The sequence below is a fragment of the Petaurus breviceps genome, unplaced genomic scaffold (genome assembly GCF_028583685.1).
Source record: "Petaurus breviceps papuanus isolate PSGF00001 unplaced genomic scaffold, PetGlider_PUasm1.0 90842, whole genome shotgun sequence".
Taxonomy (NCBI): domain Eukaryota; kingdom Metazoa; phylum Chordata; class Mammalia; order Diprotodontia; family Petauridae; genus Petaurus; species Petaurus breviceps.
Window position 1 is genome coordinate 4,177,434 of NW_027187358.1, and position 18,456 is coordinate 4,195,889.

The 18,456-nt window shown below is 36.5% G+C and overlaps 1 protein-coding gene across 6 annotated transcripts in view; it reads left to right on the forward strand.

The window, feature by feature from the left end:
• The window catches only part of EML4 (EMAP like 4), a 175,395-nt gene that overhangs the window by 124,470 nt on the left and 32,469 nt on the right, over window positions 1–18,456 (forward strand). For all 6 annotated transcript variants that reach the window (XM_069071585.1, XM_069071584.1, XM_069071586.1 and 3 more), the window contains 6 exons: window positions 740–874; window positions 1,002–1,137; window positions 10,809–10,960; window positions 14,216–14,341; window positions 17,594–17,725; window positions 18,383–18,450. In XM_069071585.1, coding sequence (XP_068927686.1) covers window positions 740–874; window positions 1,002–1,137; window positions 10,809–10,960; window positions 14,216–14,341; window positions 17,594–17,725; window positions 18,383–18,450 — 749 coding nt within the window. The remainder of the gene's footprint in view (window positions 1–739; window positions 875–1,001; window positions 1,138–10,808; window positions 10,961–14,215; window positions 14,342–17,593; window positions 17,726–18,382; window positions 18,451–18,456) is intronic.

Sequence of the window (18,456 nt, forward strand, 5' to 3'; positions counted from 1 at the left end):
CAGTTTCTTGGTGAAGTAGTGATACATAGCACAAAATAAAATTGCCAACAATATTAGTGTAGTATCTATTCTGGCTCTATTGCAGCATAACATTTCATTTATATTTTTGTCCTCATCCATTTTCTTCCTATGAACTCGTGAAAAACAGACTAAATACTTCAGTTCCCACTGCAACTCGGTGGCTGTTAATAAACTCAAAAAAAGATAACATGGTTCAAGATGCTAACAGGCATAGGGATTCTTTGTTCCAGTTTTGACTCTCACAGATTCCAGCTTCTAACTCTAAAACTGTTCAACTTTTTCTTATTATTCTGTGTCCTGAGTTATTTGGTTTGGTTTGGGGGTTTTTTTGTTTATTTGTTTGTTTTGTTTTTAATAAGTGGGACTACATGCATTTTTTTTTCCTAATTTACAAAACAAATGGATCATACTGCCATTATAGCTGCCACTCCCAGCCCTTTGAAGCATAGTGTAAAGTAATAGGAATATATGTATCAGTCTTTAGATCAGAAGTCAGCATTTCTCCCTTTAGAGGAATGCATAACCAAGTAGCAGTATTTAAACTCTTTATCTTAAACATTTTATTATTCATTCCCCACAAAAAAAAAGTCTATACTTTGGGATAGAAAAATGTTTTTTTCCTGAACTTTCACAACTTTAGATTCTAAGTAGTAGGTATTATTAACTTAGTGACCAGAGGGTATATGTCTTTTATAGTTTTGTCATTTTGTTTCCACAGACTACAAATGAAGTTGTTCTGGCTGTAGAGTTCCATCCAACAGATGCAAATACAATCATTACATGTGGCAAATCTCATATCTTTTTTTGGACCTGGAGTGGGAATTCACTTACAAGAAAACAAGGAATTTTTGGAGTAAGGAACAAAATATTATTAATTTAATTTAGAAAGTAAAAATGTAATATGTTGAATTAGATAGAAGTATATAGATATATCACATAATATAGGAAAAATTCAAAATTCTCTTATTGTTTCATTGCAGAAATATGAAAAACCCAAATTTGTTCAATGCTTAGCTTTCTTGGGGAATGGAGATGTTCTTACAGGAGACTCAGGTGGAATCATTCTTATATGGAACAAAACTACTGTAGAACCCACACCTGGGAAAGGACCTAAAGGTATAGTATGATCTTCTATCATAATTATTGCTTATTTCTTTTATATTGTCTGATTGCTCCTTTGTTTCTTATGGTCTTATCTATATTAGAAGAGATGGAAAGGCAACAGGACAGTATAAGAAGAAACCCCAAGATATAGTGTGTTTTTTTTCTTTGAGGATTCCCTAACTGTTGACTTTCTTAAGAAATATATTTTTGGGGGCAGCCAGGTGGCACAGTGAGTAAGAGCTCTGGCGTCAGGAGACCCGGGATCAGTTCCGGCCTCAGATACTTGGCACCCACACAAAATAACTGACCGTGTAACCTTGAGCAAGTTACTTAACCCCAATTGCTTTAAAAAAAAAAAAAGGGGGAAAGAAATATATTTTTTGCAAATATAATTCATGCCATGCCACAAATATTTGATTGCTTGCTTTGCACATAGCTCTGATTTAAATGTAGTGATCAGTGTTTAAAAAAAAAAAATACCAGTACCAACACTAATATTAGGTGAGTGATAATGGTCAAATCACTTGACATCCCTCAGTCTCACTGTCCTCATTTGTAAAATGAGATAATGTGTGTAAAACATTTTGCAAACCTTAAAGTTTTATATATATATATATACCAGTTATTATTCTTAAGAAAATCCCCAAGGAATTTGAAGTATAGCTGAGGAAATAAAACATATGTGAAAAGTAAACTACTACAAAACAACATAATGAATATTTCAGGAATGATAAGAGTTTGGATAGTATAGTACTTGCAGAAGAGGAGAAGATTATCCTGGACTGGTTTTGGAACTAAGCAAATCTCCAGTTTGTGAGCAGAAAAGATGTGTTTCTGACATTCCATGTTGGAGTTCTAGACACATTTGTCACAAAAATATTATTCTAAATGATTCAGTTCATTGAATAAAGTGTGAGGTCCTATGCCAAATGTGAGGGATGGAAAGACAAAAATGAAAATCATTACCTGGCCGTGTAACCTTGAGCAAGTTACTTAACCCCAATTGCTTAGGGGCAGCCAGGTGGCTCAGCAAGTAAGAGCACTGGCTCCAGTGTCGGGATGACCTGGGGATCAAATCTGGGCTCCGATACTCATCACCACACCCAGAAATAATTGGCCGTGTAACCTTGAGCAAGTTACTTAACCCAGATTGCTTAAAAAAAAAAAAAAATGAAAATCATTCCTGCTCTCAAGAAATTTTCATTCTACTAGGGAAAGTTGAATACACTCACAGATAAGTGTAATATAAGGGCAAAGGAGAGATCCAGACAATATTCTTAAGGGAAGAACATATAAGCTGGAGGGAGAGGAAAATTGAAATAAAATAATGTTGGTACCTAAGATGATCCTTAAAGAAACTCTGAAAGGGGGAAATGAGAAATTGAGTTTGTAAGAAAACATTTATTCATGCATAAGACAGTAGATACTTATATAATCTGATGAAATAGTACCTTATTTTATCTGGTGCTTTAAGGGAAATTATTTGAAATGGGCCTTAAAAACTATGTTGTAACCAGATAATGAATAATTTTGTTGGATTGTCTAGGAACCTGATCACTCTGAAAAACAGTACTTATAATTCAAAATGTACTTTCCCATAGAAGCAACTTATATTTTTAAAAAATGTGGCTGGGGGTCCACAGTCTGAAAGTTGAGGACTTCCTATACTTGAAAGATGTATATTTAGTGAAAAGCACATGGGTCTTGGAGTTGGGGATGACACAGTTTCATATCTGAGCTGTAAACATTTAGTAATCATGTGACCATAGGCAAGTCACTAATTTCCCTTAAAACTAAGATGGGGATAAAAATACAATATAAATATGAGTAATTGTGGTTGTTGGAAGGAATAAAATGATTTTCTTTTGACTTTATAATTCAGACTTTTCACTAAAACAGAATTGTCTTTATAGAATCCAGAACAAGGAGAAGCTGTATACCTGAGTAAGACTGGGTCTGAGATCCATTGCACAGAAGCCTAAACCTTTGCATGATATAGAAATAACACCAAGAATTGTGTCACTCATTATCCAGGTTCAGGTCAGAGATCTAGGCCTGATAGAGGAGACCTCCTAGGTCTGTGCCTAAGAGTAGCAGTCCAGGGTAAGGAGGAGATGTGGGTCCTACCCTGTGTACTGAGTAAGAAGTGAGTTCAGAAGCCAGTAGCAGCTGTGTGGCTTGGACCCCAGGAGAGGAATAGGGTTTTAGTTCCAATTTCTTGCCCAGTCTGAAGCCCAAGGAAGATTAACCAGGTCAGGAATTCCAGACCAAAAGGACCAGCAGAGCTTTCCAGTTTGCTGGTAGTGGCCAACAGTAGCAGTAGTCTAATGTTCTCAGACCCAGAACCAGGATAGGAACTTGCAGTTATCAGATTTTGCCCTGGATTTTAAGAGTTAAATGAAATGAGAGCACAAGAGGAAAAAATTGGGAAAGAAATGAGGTCTGTTGAAGAAAGAATTGGAAAGGGAATTAAAAGCTTGGCACAAGAAGTACAAAACTGCTCTGAGCAACAGACTCCTTGGAAATCAGAATGAGATAGAAGCTAGTAAGTCCACAAGGTAACAAGAAATTTTAAAACAAAATCAAGAGATTAAAAACAAGAAATGTAAGGTATCTTGTAGTAAAAACAACTGACCTGGGAAACAGAGCAGAGAGAGAATTTAAGAATCTTTGAACCAGAGCCATGACCAAAAAAAAAAATCCTAGACATCACATTTCATAAATCAAGAAAACTACCCAGATCTCTTAGAACCAGAAGGCAAAGTAGAAATATGAAGAATCCACTAGTCACCTTCTGAAAGAAACCCCAAAATAAAAACTCCCAGGAATGTTGTAGCCAAAATACAGAGCTTCTAGCTAAAAGAATAATGCAGCAAGCAGCCAGAAAGAAAGAAAGAATTAAGACACCAAGTAGCCACAGGCTTACAACCACAAATAATTTGTGCAGCAAAATTTGAGTATAATCCCACAGGGAGAAAAGGCATTGTGATTGAAATACAGGCCTCCAGCACATTTCTGATGCAAAGATTACAGCCACATAGAGATTCTGAAGTGTAAACACAGGATTTAAGAGCAGAACAAAGGACTAAACAAGAGTAAGTCACTTACATTCCAATATTAGGAGACAATGAATGAGTCCCTTCTGGACCACCAGTGGTCAGAAAGGGAGTCTAGTTAGAGAAAAGGCATGGTAGTGTGTTGCGGTTATATCTTGATGATCTTGAAAGAATTTGAATGGAAAGGCAAAGGAAGAGGAATATATTATGTGGGGTTACAAGGGGGAAAAGGAAAGTAATGTTAAGGAAAATGTTCTCATGTAGTCTGTAGACTAATAGAAGTCTATACAAACAATAAAGAAGGGGATGGGGAAATGGATTATATTTGAACTTCATTCTCATCTGAACTGGGCAAAAGAAGAAAGTGTACACACACATCTGGGTATAGAAATACATTTTACTCAGCAAGGAAACAGGAGGGAAGGAGAAGATGGAGAGATAAGAGGGAGGGTAAATTAAGGAAGGGATTTGTCTTGAATAAAACGAACTTAAAGGTTTTACAAAATATTTATAGCTCTTATTTTACATTCACTTAATATTTTAATTTTTTCCCAATTACATGTAAAAGCAACTTTTAACATTCATTTTTTTAAATTTTGAATTCCAAACTCTCTGTCCCTTTCCCTTTATTGAGAAGGCAAGCAGTTTGATAAAGATTATACATGTACAGTCACACAAAATGTATTTCCTTATCAGTCATGTTGTGAAAGAAAACACAGACCAAGAAAAAAGCAATTTTAAAAAGTATTCTACAATCTACATTCAGGCTCCGTCAGTTCTTTGTCTGGAGATTGATAACATTTTCATTATAAAGTCCTTCACAATTATCTTGGATCATTGTATTGCTGAGAATCGCTTAAGTCATGCACAGTTGATCTTTACTGTTAGCATATACACAATGTTGTCCTGCCTCTGCTCATTTCACTTTGCATTACTCCTACTCATTTCTTACAGTACAGTAGTGTTCCGTTACAATCATGTACCACAACTTGTTCAGCCATTCCCACTTGATGGGCATCCCCTTCAGTTTCCAATTCTTTGCCATCACAAAAAGAGATGCTATAAATATTTTTGTACATACAGGTTCAGATACATACCTAATAGTGTTATTGCTGAGTCAAAGGGTATTTGTGGTTTTATAGCCCTTTAGGTGTAGTTTCAAATTGTTCTCCAGAATGGTTGAATCAGTTCACAACTCCACCAAGAGTATACCAATGCCTCAATTTTCCCACATCCCTCCCCCAACATTTGTCATTTGTCTTTGCTGTCATATTAGCCAATCTAGTAAGTGTGGGGTGGGTAGTATGTCAGAGTTGTTTTAGTTTGCATTTTATAGTAATGATTTAGGGCATTTTTTCTCATGACTATGGGTAGTGTAAAAACTGCCTATTCATATCCTTTGCTTATTCATCAATTGGGGAATGGCTCTTATTTTTTATTTATTTGACTCATTTCTCTATATATTTGAAAAATGAGACCTTTATCAGAGAAACTTCCTATAAAATTTTTTTCCTAGCCATGATTGCTATGTATTTCCCTCCATCCTATTTTCCCCCTATTTATCCTGCTCCTTCTCTCCTTTCATCCTCTTCATTCTCAAAAGTATTTTGCTTCTAACTACCACCTCCCCAAATCCACCTCCCCCTTCTCTTTATCTTCTTCCCATCCTACTTTATAGTAAGATAAATTTCTGTATCCAACTGTGTGTATACATTATTCCTTCTTTGTGCCAATTCTAATGAGAGTAAGGATTAAGCAATGCTCCCTTACCCCCATCTTTCCTTTTACTGTAATAGATCTTTTGTGCCTCTTCATGTGAGATAATTTACCCCATTCTATCTCCCTTCACTTTTTTCCCAGTGCAGCCCTCTTTCTCATTCCTTAATTTTGGTTTTGTTTTTTTTTTTAATGTAACATCAAAGTCAGCTTATATCCACATCCTTTGTCTCTACAATTATTTTTTTTAAGAAGTTATTTTATTTTTATTTTATTTTTTGGAGGGGGTAGGTAGGGCAGTTGGGGTTAAGTGACTTGCCCAAGGTCACACGGCTAGTTTTTCTGTTAAGTGTCTGAGGCCAGATTTGAACTCGGGTCCTCCTGATTCCAGGGCTGGTGCTCTATTCACTGTGCCACCTAGCCACCCCTATCTCTACAATTCTTAAGAGGTACAAGTATAAGGCAGAGCCAAGATGGCAGAATTAAAGCAGGAACTTATTTAAGCTTATCCCCCAGTTACCTCCAATACCTGTAAAAAAAAAAAAATGACTCTAAACAAATTTTAGAGCTACAGAACCCACAAAATGACAGACTGAAACAAATCTCCCACTGAAGGTAGTCTGGCAGGCCAACAGGAAGGGTCTATCACACTGGGTTGGGAACAGAGCACAGTCCCACAAGGGCTGCACTGGCATAGACTGGCAAAAGGCTTTAGGGGACTGAATCACTGGCAGCTATGGTGGTTTCCAGACTTCTCCACCTACAAACGATAAAGAGAAAGTAAAAGGTCAGTGAGGAAACTCTTGGACCTGAGTGAGAGAAGAGCATGGTTCGGCACCTTACCCCAAGGTGGCAGCAGCAGCAGTGGTGGCACTAGCTGCTTCTAGAGTTCCAGGCCCACAGATGGCAGGAGGACCAGGCAACTGACCAGAGGGCAATTGCAGCAATCTCTTTGCTGATGCTGAGGCAGGATTCTCTTGCTTGCCCTGCTTGGATCTGGGTCGCAGTGTTGGGTAGCAGTCCTGAGGTGAGGAGGAGCACTGGTATGGCAGAGCTTGTTGTGGCTGTGGAGAGGGCATCCTCCTCACAATTCTGAAGCAGGTGCCTAGAAGTAGCTCTGACAACAGCTGTGCAAAACCCCACAAATTTGGGGCACAGCACTCTCCACTCTGGAAGCAGAATTCTACTGTGGCAAAGAGCTCAAAAGCTAAATAATTAGCTGGGAAAATTAGCAAACAGAGAAAAAGAAATCAGACTATAGAATCGTTCTTTGGTGACAAAGAAAATCTAAACATAGAACCAGAAGAAGACAACAAAGTCAAAACTCCTGAATCAAAAGCCTCCAAGAAAAATATGAATTAGTCACAGGCCATGGAGGAGCTCAAAAAGGATTTTGAAAGTCAAGTAAGAAAAGTAGAGGAAAAATTGGGAAGAGAAATGAGACTGATGTAAGAAAATCATGAAAAATGAGTCAACAGCTTGCTGAAGTTGACCCCAAAAAAATACTGAAGAAAATAACACCTTAAAAAATAGATTAACTGAACTGACAAAAGAGGTCCAAAAAGCCAATGAAGAGAAGAATGCCTTAAAAAGCAGAATTCGACAGATGAAAAAAGAAGTTCAAAAGGTCACTGAAGAAAATAAGTCCTTCAGAATTAGAATGGAGCAAATGGAAACCAATGACTTTATGAGAAACAAGATATAAAACAAATCCAAAAGGATGAAAAGCCATAGGCCTTACAAAGAAGTCCTGCAAATACATTTTATTTGACAGTCAGGGTTACCTTGTTTTTTATGGAAACTTTTATTTGTGTTAAATATTCAGCTAAATTTTTAAAAAGGGTATTGCAGTTAAGCTTCCACAAATTGATGCAGTTAAGCCAGAAGACATAGTAGCTTTTAAATTCAAGAATGATCATTTTTCTTGGCAATGACTTTTATGTTATTTGGTTTGAACTAGTATGCCAGTAATATTAGCCATGTAAAAAAAATCTTTGACTATATAACATAAAATAAACCTCATTTGTTAATCAGTTTTATATGTATATGTAAATACTATCTGAAAGGAAACTTAACAGATTTGAGTTTAAACTTGAAGTATTAAGATGCTTTTAATTAGATTGTTAGATCATTTAGGAAATTTATTGGAAAAAATCCACTGGAATGTAAGATTGTATAAAGTCTCTGCATTTTTGGCCAACTTTAAGTATGCCATTAGAATATAAAAGTCTACCAATTAGGTCATAAGTGCCTAAAAAATCTTTTGTTTAGAAATATGTAGGACAGTTATATTGTAAGCCTGTATTTAGGAGAGTAGAGGGGAAGATTTTGATGGAAATCGGTAAACTGTGCTTTTACATTGTGATTGTTTAATTAACATAAGTTATCTTAATTTTTATAGTAATATATTAATTCCTTAATAGAAGTTGTCTCTTTTCTGACTTCCATTTTTCCAAGAATAATAAAGCAAAGCCCTTTGCCCTGTTAAATGCTTATTGAAACTTACAGCTGACTATATAGCAGAGAACACAATTATCTATTGTTACAATGTCTAAAGTATTTTCAGGTGACATATACTGAAGTCCACTATTAACATTAATGTTCTGAATAGCTAATTTGTTAGATTTCTAGTCTGTTCTTTGAATTTGGCAGATCTCTTCCTTTCTTCCTGTCTAGTGATGGCCACCAATGAAATAATTGTAGGTGCGCTATCTTGTTGGACCACTTTTATAAATTAGACAAAGAAACTATTGTATTTGTAGGTACATTTGTTATGATACTGTTAAGCAACCCCAAAATTTTTTTAACTGATTAGCAGGGTCTTCTCTTCTACTTTTTCTGTAGAAAATGTATTCAATAATCATTAACTCATAGAATTAGAAATTACCTTAGTCCAATATTGAGTGCAACTCACTCCTTTTACAGATGAAAAAAATCAAGGCCTACAGAGAAGTGACTTCTAGCTTCAGGTCAGGTCATTCAACTAGTTAATGTGTGAGCTAGAACTAAACTTGTAGTCCTTGAATTTCCTATCTGGTTTTGCTTCCCCTGTGCCATGCTGCCTCTCAATTCTACTCCCCTCTTTTGATTTTCTTCCCTTAATCTTGCAAGTTATAATTTTCCAGAAAAGTATCCTACCTTCAAAGCCCTGCAAACCAGTGGACAGGAAAGGGTTTTTTTTTTGCCTGAACTGAACACACACACCTAAGGATTACACTTCTATTCTTGTCTATACACTTAAAAAGGAGGGTCACAAGGCGGCACAGTGGATAGAGTTAAGAAGATCTGAGTTCAGATGGGGTCTTAGACACTTAGTAGCTGTGTGTCCCTGGGCAAGTTACTTAACCCTGATAGCTTCTCCAAGAAAAAGTCACATTTTGTGTCCCCAAAAGACTTCTTAAACTTTCAGGTATTTATAGAGAAGTCGAAAGCCAATCGTCCTGCTTGGATTAAACAGTATTACTAAAAATCGACAGCTATGATATGATACGATTTTATCTATGGAAATGCCGTTAAAGAAGAAGCAGCATCATAGGCTTTGATCATGCACACTAAGGAACATGAGACTTTTCCATCTGATTTGCATTTGAAACTTTCTATATGTGTTGCCTTCCCCATTAGAATATGAGCTCAAGAGCCGGAATTGTCTTGCTTTTCTCTGTGTATCTCCAGGGCTTAACATAGAGCTTTTCATATAGTAAGTGCTTAGTAAAGTTCTTTTTAAAAAAAAATTCATGGGGCACCTAGGTGGTGCAATGAATAGAGCACCAGCCCTGGAGTCAGGAGGACCTGAGTTCAAATGCGGCCTCAGACAATTTAAGACTTAGTAGCCATGTGACCTTGTGCAAATCACAACCCCAATTGCCCTGCCTTCCTCCAAAAAAAGCAAAACAAAAAATTTCATTCATCACCTTTTGTAATGTAAACAACCCACAATTTAATATTTTTATAGAGAGAGTAAGTAGACGTGGACGATTAATAAAACTATTTATTTTTCAGGATTACTCATTGTGAAGAATAGACCAGAAAAATCACTCTTCCTAGGAGCCATCAGAACACATAAATAGATATAGCATAGAATTCTTTATTGGGATTGAACCTACATTACTTTGTACCAGATCTCATTTTGCTTATCATATTAACTGACATGGGAGGTGATTTGTCTCAGTAATTTAAGTGAAAGAATTAATTAATCAATGATTAAATAGTAGAAACTTACTGTATTCCAGACACTATGCTTAAGTTCTAAGTATACAAATAAAAGAGAGCAAGATAATCCTTGTCCACCAGAAGCTTGCATTCTAATAGGGGCAACAAAACATAAAAAGAGGGGCGGCTAGGTGGTACAGTGAATAGAGCACCAGCCCTCAAGTCAGGAGGACCTGAGTTCAAATCTAGCCTCAGATACTTAACACTAGCCGTGTGACCTTGGGCAAGTCACTTAACCCCAATTGCCCTGCCTCCCCCTCTCAGGGAAAAAAAACTAAAAAGGAGCTAGAAAATAGTGAGGAGGAGGTTATCCACATGGTTTGAGACAATTGGAAAGTACCTTTGAGGCCTTGTTCTGCACAAAATAAAGTAAAAGCTTACCTATCAAAGCCCAAGCACCCAGAGGCAGAGTGAGATTATTAAGGTAGCACATGTTAAAATAGAAGGGCAGGAGTAATACATTCTCAACTATGTTTAAATATTTAGCACTTATTAATCTTAATGCTCAGATTTCTTTTTTTAATAAATTTAGAATATATCCTTAATATCCTCTCTGTAATTTTGGTTTTCTGAATTGTTGAATCATCTGAGTATCCTGATTTGTTGTTCTCCATGTTTCTGTTCCTTATTTTGCTCTGTAATTCTAAAGACTTTGATGGAAAATTGGAATAGCCAATGTTATTTTTTTCCTCCCCATCTTAGGTGTGTATCAAATAACCAAACAAATCAAAGCTCATGATGGCAGTGTTTTCACACTTTGTCAGATGAGAAATGGGATGCTACTAACTGGAGGAGGGAAAGACAGAAAAGTAATTTTGTGGGATCATGACCTAAATCCTGAAAGAGAAATAGAGGTAAGAGGGGAGACTTTGAGTCTAAATACAAAAATATTAGTCCTTTTCAGACTATGAAATAGCCTGTAATAGGTAAGGATGGGGCAGCTAGGTGGTACCATGGTGCACAGGGCACTCAGCCTGGAGTCAGGAAGACTCTTCCAAGTTCAGATCTGGCCTCAGACACTTCCTAGTTGTGTGACCCTGGGCAAGTCACTTAACCCTCTGTGCCTTGGTTTCCTCATCTATAAAATGAGCTGGGAAGGAAATGGCAGACCACTCAAGTATCTTTGCCAAGAAAACCCCAAATAGTGTCACAAAGATTGACACAACTGAAACGACTGAACAACGAAATAGGTAAAGATAAGCACTTGCATGCTAATTTGATACTTGGCCTGGCTTCTATGCTCTCCCTCCTTTTCTTCCTTCCTTTCTCTAATCCTCACTCACTCTAAACCATGGAAGTACATGTCAAAATAATGATTTTATCATTTATAATTACCTTTCTTAAAACAGAGGAATTAGCAAATAGGAAAACCGTTTGTTCTTAAAAATGAATACTGTTGGGCAAAAGATTTTTGTCCTATACACCCATCAGTCAATAAGCATTTATTATCAGATACCAAAATTATTATCCTGATATTTTCTAAGGCATTATAGTTAAGGTATAAAACTTTAAACTGATTTTCTTGATGTCCCAGGTCTTGAAGCAATGTAATGAAGTAGACAGGGCCCTGGATTTGTATTCAGACATGAATCTGAGCTACAGTTCAGCCAGTTACTGGGGCCTTGGGCAAAACACAACAATCTCTCCGAACTCCAGAGTCCTTTTCTACAAAATGGATAGCATAATACTAGCTAACTCACTGAATAGTTGTGAGGAAAATATTGTATGAATTTAAAGTACCAGATACATGTATGCTGCTATTATTTAAATTAAGTGGATTTTCTCTAGGAGGTGTTTCAATATCTATAATTGCAAGCTAGATTTAATGTAGATTGCAGAGTACATGAGAATAAAGAGGATACTGGAATAGTCCATTTTCCATGGCATCTTTGCTTTTACATCCAGAAATCTCTGGTTGATCTGAAATGTAAACAAGAACTCAGACAACCAGATTTTTTTCCCCACATTTTGACCTCCGTGAGAATATGAGGAAGGCTTTTCCAAATGGTTTTCTACAGCAGACCATCTCTTCAGTCATAGAACTGACTGAAAGTTAAAGAGAATACACATTCTTTTTGTATTTACTCTTCATTAATTGCCCCTTCCCCCAAAAAAAGGCTTTTTACTGTGTAAAGTTAAATGTAGCCTTAAAGGCTTTCCTTCAAATTATATGCACATGCTAAGAATATGCAAAATTACTCAATAAAATAGCTTTTTTTTTTTCAGTGAACTTCTGCTGATTAACATCAAGGAAGGCATAAAATATGTCTGTCTGTCTAGATATATGCTAGTCATTTCCATGTCTTGGATGATGTCCTGTGCAAAATTAAAATGTAAGAGAGATTCTCTGTAGATTGTGAGGTTCCCTAGATGTGTCTGTCTATAGATAACATTGTATGGATTGTATCAAGCTCCAGAATACCAAAGGATCTCTTCAGTGAGAATGAGAGAGTCAGTAAACATGTATTTAATGCCTACTATGTTCCAGGCACTGTGGTAAGCGTGTTACATTTGTTATCTCATTTGATCCTCAGGACAGTCTTGGAAGGTAAGAGCTATTATTATCACCCCCATTGTACCAAATGAGGAAAGCAAAGCAAACAGAGGTTTAATGTTCTGCCCAAGACCACACAGCTAGTAAGTATCTGAGTCTGGTTTTGAACTCAGATCTTCCTGACTTCAGGTCCAGTACTCTTATCCCACTGAACCATGTAGCTGCCTGGTACATGTAAATGCAATATTATCACAGAATAAGAGAGACTTAAGTAATACATTATCAAAATAGAAAGATTTTTGCAAGGTATCAAGCTGCATTTTTTTAGTGACGTCAAAATCTAAAATTGCTTTTAAATAGGATTCAATGTTTTTTAATGTAATTCAATGTAATTTAAGTGACCAAGAAAGGAAAGGCATTGAGTTTCCTTTTTTGTTTAAACAAAATATCAGTTAAACAATGCATTCTCATGGTTCCATGCATTTGTATGATTCCTGTTCTCCCCCTCATCCCCATACCTGAGGTACAGTCTCTCCATATTTTAAAACCTTTCTCTTTTTTCAAACTTCAGCTTAATTTCTACCACCTTGAGGTTTTCCTGATTTCTTTCCCCTCAAACCTAAAATTGATTTCTTCCTTTAAGTTTGTTTTTCTGCCTTTCTATGTACATGTTACATACTCTGATAAATTGGAAGACCCGTGAAGGCAAAAACCTTTAGTTTTTTTTAATCTCTGTATACTCAGAGCTTGATACATTGCCCCCTATGAAGGTATTTATTAAATATGTTTTATTAAATTCCATTTTTCTCCAAGTAGGTGATTTTTTGAATAGGAGATTGTCTGAAAAGTAGAGCCCTGGCAATCTCCTGGGTTTTGTTTCCAGATAGATAGAAATTGGTTAATGATTACATTATCACAGCTTTGGGCCAATCAGGCAATTCCATTTCCCCTAACATTTACCTTTCCAGAAAAGGTACAATTCTTTTGTAGCCAAAGGAACACCCAGTTAATACTATTTGCACTTTTGCTCTTTGTACCTAACTCTTTCTGTTCTTCAGTGATATCTATTGTCACACCATATCTTTATTCACACCAGCATCATGTTTGGACTGACTGTAAAGGAGGGAATCAGTAAAATTTATCAGGATCTCAGTGCCTGGCACATGGTAGGCACAAAATAAATGTTTACTTGACTCTGTCATTCTCACTAAAGAGATCTTATAATATTAGTAAATTTAGTATACTGGAAGGAGTTGTTTACCTAAAGAACCTTATTAAGAGTAACTTACCCTTTCACTTCATCTTGGTGACCATGTAAGTGAGTTAGGTATTAGATGTATTACTATTCACACTTACAGATGAAAAAATTGAACACCAGAAAAGTGAAGAGATTTGTCCAAGGCCATGTGGCTATTAATTGTCAAAGATGGGCCTCTCATGGTTCCAAGTCAAATAGTTTCCTGATACAACATGCTACCTTTTTATTGATCAATAGTTGATGCCTTTCCACAAAAAAAGTAAATTATAATTATGTACTACAAAGGCAACCTTCAAAGACAGACATTATTGTGTATTAAAATATACAAAATGGCTTCACAGAAACTTATTTTTTTAGGTTCCTGAACAGTATGGAGCAATCCGAGCAGTTGCAGAAGGAAAAGCAGATCAATTTTTAGTTGGCACATCGAGAAATTTTATTCTGCGGGGAACATTTAATGATGGTTTTCAAATAGAAGTACAGGTAAGCCATATTTTTTTTGAGCATTAAAAGAATATTCTCAGACTTTTTTTTTACCCTTTAACATTTATATGTTGGGGTTTTTTTATAAAAAAATATTTTCCAGTTTTCAAATTATTTTTTTCTTCTTCTCATCTTCCTTCCCTTCCTCCCAAAAAATCCCTTATGATAAATAAGCAAATGCGAATTCTCATATTGGTAATGTCCATTTCCAAAATTGTTCCTTTGTCTCATTCTGCATATGAGTCCATTACCTCTCTTTCAGGAAGGTAGACAGCATTCTTCCTCATTCAGTCATGATTTATCATTATGTTGGTCAGTTTTTTAAGTCTTTTAGAACTGTTCATTTTTACGGTAAAAATTGTTCTTCTGATTCTGTTCACTTCACTCTACATTAATCCTGGCATGTCTTTCCAACTTCTCTGTAATTACCTCTCCATTTCTTACAGCACAGCAGTATTCCATTATAATCATATACCATAATTCTTTCAACGAATCCCAGTTGATAGACAGGCATATCCTTTTTTCATCAGTTCTTTGCCACCACAAAAAGAGCTGTTGTAATATTTTTGTACACATAAAACCTAGCTGTGTCAAAGCATATGCAAAGTTTAGTAACATTTTGGCCAGAGTTCATGTGTACTTTTATATTAGTAATTTGGAGCATTTTTTCATATTGTTAAAAAACAGTTTCGATTTCTTTCCTTGAAAAAAAAAATTCTTTCCTTGAGAGCTGCCTATTCGTATCCTTTAACAATTTATCAATTGGGGAATGACTCTTATTCTTATAATTTTTAACCCATTTCTTGCAATTGAGACCTTTATCAGATAAACTCACTACAAAGATTTTTTTCCCCTCTCGTAACTATTTCCCTTCTAATATTAGATGCATTAACTTTTTTGTGTAAAAGCTTTTTAATTTTAGGTATTTGTTTCCATCCTAATCTCCTTTACTTTTTGTTCTCTTTTCTCCAGTAGTGTGGATCAAGCCTGTGCTCAGCACCAGGCTCTTTGCTTCATGAAAATAGCTTCCAAACTCTTGTCCCTCTCTTCTTTTCCCCTTATCCAAGTCCCAATCACAGGTTTTTACCTTGTTTTCCTTTCAGATCTCCTTTCATAGTCCCCACCACAGTCCTCTGAAGTCCTGTGAACTTTGGGTTTGTTTTGCTTCTGACTAAATCCTCCCTAGGTCTTACCCTCCCATTTACTGTTCTCCCTGTTTCTCTATTGAGTTGAATACATTTCTGTGTCATTGTCTTTATACGTGGCATATTTGTGGTTGTGTCCTTTGGATAGTTCAGATGAAAGTGAGATATAAGTTAGGCCTGACTACCCTTTTTCATTTGTATAGACTTTTACTTTGACCTACCTATTATGTAAGAGATGTTCCACCTCCATATCCCCCTTTTCTTCCCTGTTGTATACTTTATTCCACTTCCATTCCTTTCTGTAAGATCATCAAAACAACAGAAGTCACTCCTGGGTCCTCCATCTTACTTATCTCCCTGTATTAGCCCAGATTCTCAGGAGATTTTTGTATTAGCACCCTCCTCCTCCAACACTAGAATGTGAACACTTACTCCTTATTAAAAAAAAAAAACTTTTTCTCTAATATTTAAATTTTGTTTTCAATGTAGCCCTGTTTTCATCAGGAATGCTTGGAAGTACTCTATTTCACTAAAGATCCATTTTTCTCCCTGTAAAATTATGCTCACTTTTGCTGCATAAATTATTCTCAGTTTTTAATCTGTAAACTTTGGCTTATGGAGTGTCATATTCCAAGCACTATTATTTTATATTAGTGACTACTAAATTGTGTGTGATCCTGACTTGATATTTGGTACTTGAATTACTCTTCTCTGGCTGATTACTTTGACTTGGAATCTGTAGATTTTAGTAGTGGCATTCTAAGAATTTTTATTTTGAGGTTCCTTTCAGGTAATCACCAGTAGATTCTTTCTTATTTCTTCTTTGCCCTCTGATTCTAAGAGATCTGAGCAGTTTTCTTTCATGATTTGTTGCAATTTATCTAGATTATTTTTTCTTAAGATCCTGGCTTTCAGGTAATTCAGTGATTCTTAAATTTTCTGTCATTTATCTGTTTTCTGAGTCATTTGTTTCTTATTTGAAATACTCTTCATTTTCTTTCTTTTCAGTGTTTTTACTATTTTAATATTTTTTTGTTGTTGTCATGGAATTAATACCTTCTGTTCTAATTATCAGGGGGTCTTATTACTTGGGTAAGGGTTTATATATCACGTCTTATGCCAAACTTTTTCTTCTGTAGCTTTTTTTTTTTAATTCTTTTCCTCTGTTACTCTTATTTCAGCAATATACTTTTTTTGGAGGGAGGAGGCAATCAAGGCTAAGTGATTTGCCCAGGGTCACACGGCTACCAAATGTCTAAGGCTGAATTTGAACTCGGGTCTTCCTGACTCCAGGGCCAGTGCTCTATCCATTACACCACCCAATTTAGCCTTCATTTGCAGTATACTTTTTAACATTTGTAAGAATTTGTAAGTCTTCTAAGAATTCTAATTGATCTTTTTGAGCAGCCTATGTTTTTCTATGAGGCTTTGCTTGTTCAGTGTTTTAGAGTTATTCTCCTGGGTTTGTGTCTTGTTTATCCTTGGCCTCATAAATAATAGCTCGATAGCTCTTTATCTTTTATTGTTGTTGTTTCCAAATCATTCCAGTGATACAGTCTGGGGCAACCCAGTGTTGCTGTCTACCTGAAAATTCAAAGGGCTAGGTCTCTGATGCTGGCCCCATTGTCCTGGGCAGGGAACTAAGATCTGTTCTTTGTAACACTACATTCAGGGCTCCGGGAGAGTGAGTCCGTGATACCAGTCCACTCTTGTTCCACAGTTCTTCCCCTAGTCCCTTGTCTGTAGGTAGAATTTGTGATCTTAGACTGGAAAGATGGCTCAAAATAGTTTTTCGTTTGATTTCACTTCCCAGTTACTTCTTGATCTGGCATTCTTCTTCACTTGTTGTTGGAGCAGTTTTGGGGTATCTGGGATGTAATGTTTCCTCCTATTCTTTTTGCCTTTGTTTCAGACCCTTTTTTTTTTTGTCCTTTTTGGAGGGCAATTGGGGTTAAGTGACTTGCCCAAAGTAAGTATGTCAAGTGTCTGAGTCTGGATTTCAACTCAGATCCTCCTGACTCCAGGGCCAGTGCTCTAATTCACTGTGCCACCTAGCCGCCCCGGGACCCTTTTATTTTTCACAGCCTTCGTTGTATTTCATTTTCAGGGTCACACAGATGAACTTTGGGGTCTTGCTACACATCCCTTCAAAGACTTATTATTGACCTGTGCTCAAGACAGGCAGGTATGCATGTGGAACTCGGTGGAGCACAGACTGGAGTGGACCAGACTCTTAGACGTGAGTGAGCCATCATTCATTCCTAGGATTGTAAGCCCTGCAGGAGAAGAATCCAAAGCATCATAGAAGGAGAAAAACTTGAGAATTCAAGATTTTGGAGAAGGGTGGGGGGATGTAAGGAAAGATTCAATTATATAATGATAGTCTGCTTTAAAGAAGTAAATTAATGAGAAAAGGCTCCATTTGAACCCATTGTCAGTGGTAAAAATGGCAATATAGTGATTATAGTCAGTCTTGTTAAGATATCAAGAGAGGTTAACTTGAGACCTTATAACACTACTACTGTATTTTGCTCAAAAATCTGCATGCTCCTCTCCAATTAGGAGGTTTGAGGGCTATGTTTTGCCTTCACCCAGTTTTGACAGTACAGTCTTGGTGTACGCTCTGCACTCCACCTGCCCCCAACCCCCAGTCTTGTTTTCCCAAGTCCTTTTGGTCCTGTACTTTCCCTTTCTGCCCCTACCCATTTCCAGTCTTAACATTCTTTCCCATTTCATTTCCATCTGTTATCTATCATGGCTGTGATAAAGTTCATTGGAATTTAATGTCTTTGTAAGACCTCCTAACTCAGTATTCAAGTATGTTATTACCACGACTTCTCTACATCCATGGAGACTTTCTGGTGAAATCCACAATAGCTGTGTGTCTCTCTTCTAGGAACCAGGACACTGTGCAGACTTCCATCCAAGTGGCACAGTTGTGGCCATAGGAACGCATTCAGGCAGGTAGGG